Below are 2,500 nucleotides of genomic sequence, written 5' to 3' on the forward strand. Positions count from 1 at the left end.
ACACACACACAAATATATTCAAACATACATACATGCATACGTAGACAAATAAGCATCACAAATACACACATACACGTACACCTACACGCACACTAGAACTCACAGTCTCAGCGTCTGAGTCGGGCACGTTTAGGTAAGTCTTTCGCTCCGAGCCCGGAGTGGACGACTAGAGGCAGGAGGGAGGCGCGCACAGGGAGAAGGAGGAGGAGAAGGAGGAGGAGAAGGACAGGCACGAGGAGAAAAAGAGGAAAGAAGAAACGCAGAGATCAACAGGAGAAAAGCAGAAAGGTCGTCAGTAAACATCAGAAGAAAAACACGGCTTAACAGTGGGGAAGGCAGCGTTCAAGGCAAGCAGGTAGCGGTGTTGTTATAAATGTGTTAGAAAACAGGACCGTGAGTGGGATATAAGCTACTGAACAGCTCCTTGAACACAGTAGAGTCAGTACTCAGCACACAGTAGAGTCAGTACACAGTAGAGTGAGTACTCAGTACACAGTAGAGTCAGTACTCAGTAGACAGTAGAATCAGTACTCAGTAGACAGTAGAGTCAGTACACAGTAGAGTCAGTACTCAGTAGACAGTAGAGTCAGTACTCAGTACACAGTAGAGTGAGTACTCAGTACACAGTAGAGTCAGTACTCAGTAGACAGTAGAGTCAGTACACAGTAGAGTCAGTACTCAGTAGACAGTAGCGTGAGTACTCAGTAGAGTCAGTACTCAGTACAAAGTAGAGTCAGTACTCTCAGCCCTGAGTGTTAAACATCTCTGACCATTGTACCGCTACATATGGGGTTCAAATGCACTTATATAAAAGACACCACTAGAGAGCTACAGACACCACTAGAGAGAGCTACAGACACCACTAGAGAGAACTACAGACACCACTAGAGAGCTACAGACACCACTAGAGAGAGCTACAGACACCACTAGAGAGCTACAGACATCACTAGAGAGAGCTACAGACACCACTAGAGAGCTACAGACACCACTAGAGAGAGTTACAGACACCACTAGAGAGAGCTACAGACGATACAGAGAGCTACAGACGATACAGACAGACACCACTAGAGAGAGCTACAGACGTTACAGACAGAGATCGCAAGAGAGATATTTCTGTGGCCAAACTCAGTCAGTGTTCATATCTGCTTTATGATTATATATTACTTACTTGCTGTATGCAAGTTGGAACAGCAGGTCAGTGCAGTGGTTAGGAAGAGCTTTTTCCACCTCAGAACCCTAGCTAAGACCAAGGCCTACTTGCCCCAGAGCCATCTTGAGAGAGTCATCCATGCCTTCATCACATCACAACTGGACTACTGTAATGCTCTCTACACTGGCATCGATCAATCCCAGCTCCACCGCCTGCAGTTGGTTCAGAACTCAGCCGCCCGACTCACCCTAGTTCTGGCTTCACTCCACTGGCTCCCCATCCGCTACCGCATCAATTTCAAACTCCTCTTGTCTGTGTACAAATCTCTCCATGGTCTGGCCCCCACCTACCTGTCTGATCTTCTCCACCACCATTCCCCTTCCAGAGCACTACAGTCAGCAGACCAACTGCGGCTGGAAGAACCCAGGGCCAGGCTGAAAACTAGGGGGAGACAGAGCCTTTTCAGTGGCAGCCCCTAGACTCTGGAACTGCCTCCCCCTCCACATCCGTTCATCTCAGTCTCTGAATGTTTTTAAGTCCCTTTTAAAGACCCACCTCTTTTCACTTGCCTTTGGCTAGTGTCTCCCTTTATGCCCCAGTGTTTAGTTTTGAATGTTCTTTTTTCTGCATTTCTTAATTAACTGAATCCCTTTTTGTTTTTGGGCCATCCTGTATTTATTTATTGCACTTTATTGTGAAGCACTTTGGTGCGGCTAAGCCGTCTGTAAATGCGCTATATAAATAAAATTGACATTGACCGTTTGGCCGTCAGAGCATGTGCAGAGGCTAACACACATAGCCGTCAGAGCATATGCAGAGGCTAACACACATAGCCGTCAGAGCATTTGCAGAGGCTAACCCACACAGAGCATATGCAGAGGCTAACACACACAGAGCATATGCAGAGGCTAACACACACAGATTTGTATCTGGAAAGTCTACAGCACATTCACCTGTTCAGCGTTCAGTGCTCTGTGTAGTGCTTGTGTATGTGGGACACCTTCAGCCAATGCTTACCTGTCTGTGTGTGTGTGTGTGTGTGTGTGTGTGTGTGTGTGTGTGTGTGTGTGTGTGTGTGTGTGTGTGCTTCAATTATGTGTGAGTGTACAGAGAGAAACTAAATCACACTGAGCAGCTGTTGTGTGTTTAAACAGAGAACAGCTGCTTTTATTTGAGTTAGTCACTAGACCAAAACACACAGGTTTTAGATTGCCAAACCAAATAGCACTATAACCACACATTCACATTTGTGTGGCCTTTGTGTCTGTGGAAACTACTGAAGTGCACAGATGAAGTGCACAGTGGAGAGACCAATTGACCTCAATATGAAGAGAAAACAAGCGAGAAAGC

The 2,500-nt window shown here is 46.4% G+C and overlaps 1 protein-coding gene across 3 annotated transcripts in view; it reads right to left on the minus strand.

Moving 5' to 3' along the window:
- The window catches only part of sytl5 (synaptotagmin-like 5), a 52,638-nt gene that overhangs the window by 21,519 nt on the left and 28,619 nt on the right, over positions 1 to 2,500 (minus strand). For 2 of the 3 annotated variants that reach the window (XR_006025018.1, XM_042070672.1), the window contains exon 10: positions 104 to 166. The exons of the other annotated variant lie outside the window; for it this stretch is intronic. Coding sequence is in view for 1 of the 2 variants with exons in the window: in XM_042070672.1 (XP_041926606.1) it covers positions 104 to 166 (63 nt within the window). In the remaining variant the exon portion in view is untranslated. The remainder of the gene's footprint in view (positions 1 to 103; positions 167 to 2,500) is intronic. 3 annotated transcript variants of the gene reach the window in all.

This window comes from Alosa sapidissima, chromosome 2 (assembly GCF_018492685.1).
Source record: "Alosa sapidissima isolate fAloSap1 chromosome 2, fAloSap1.pri, whole genome shotgun sequence".
Lineage (NCBI taxonomy): Eukaryota > Metazoa > Chordata > Actinopteri > Clupeiformes > Clupeidae > Alosa > Alosa sapidissima.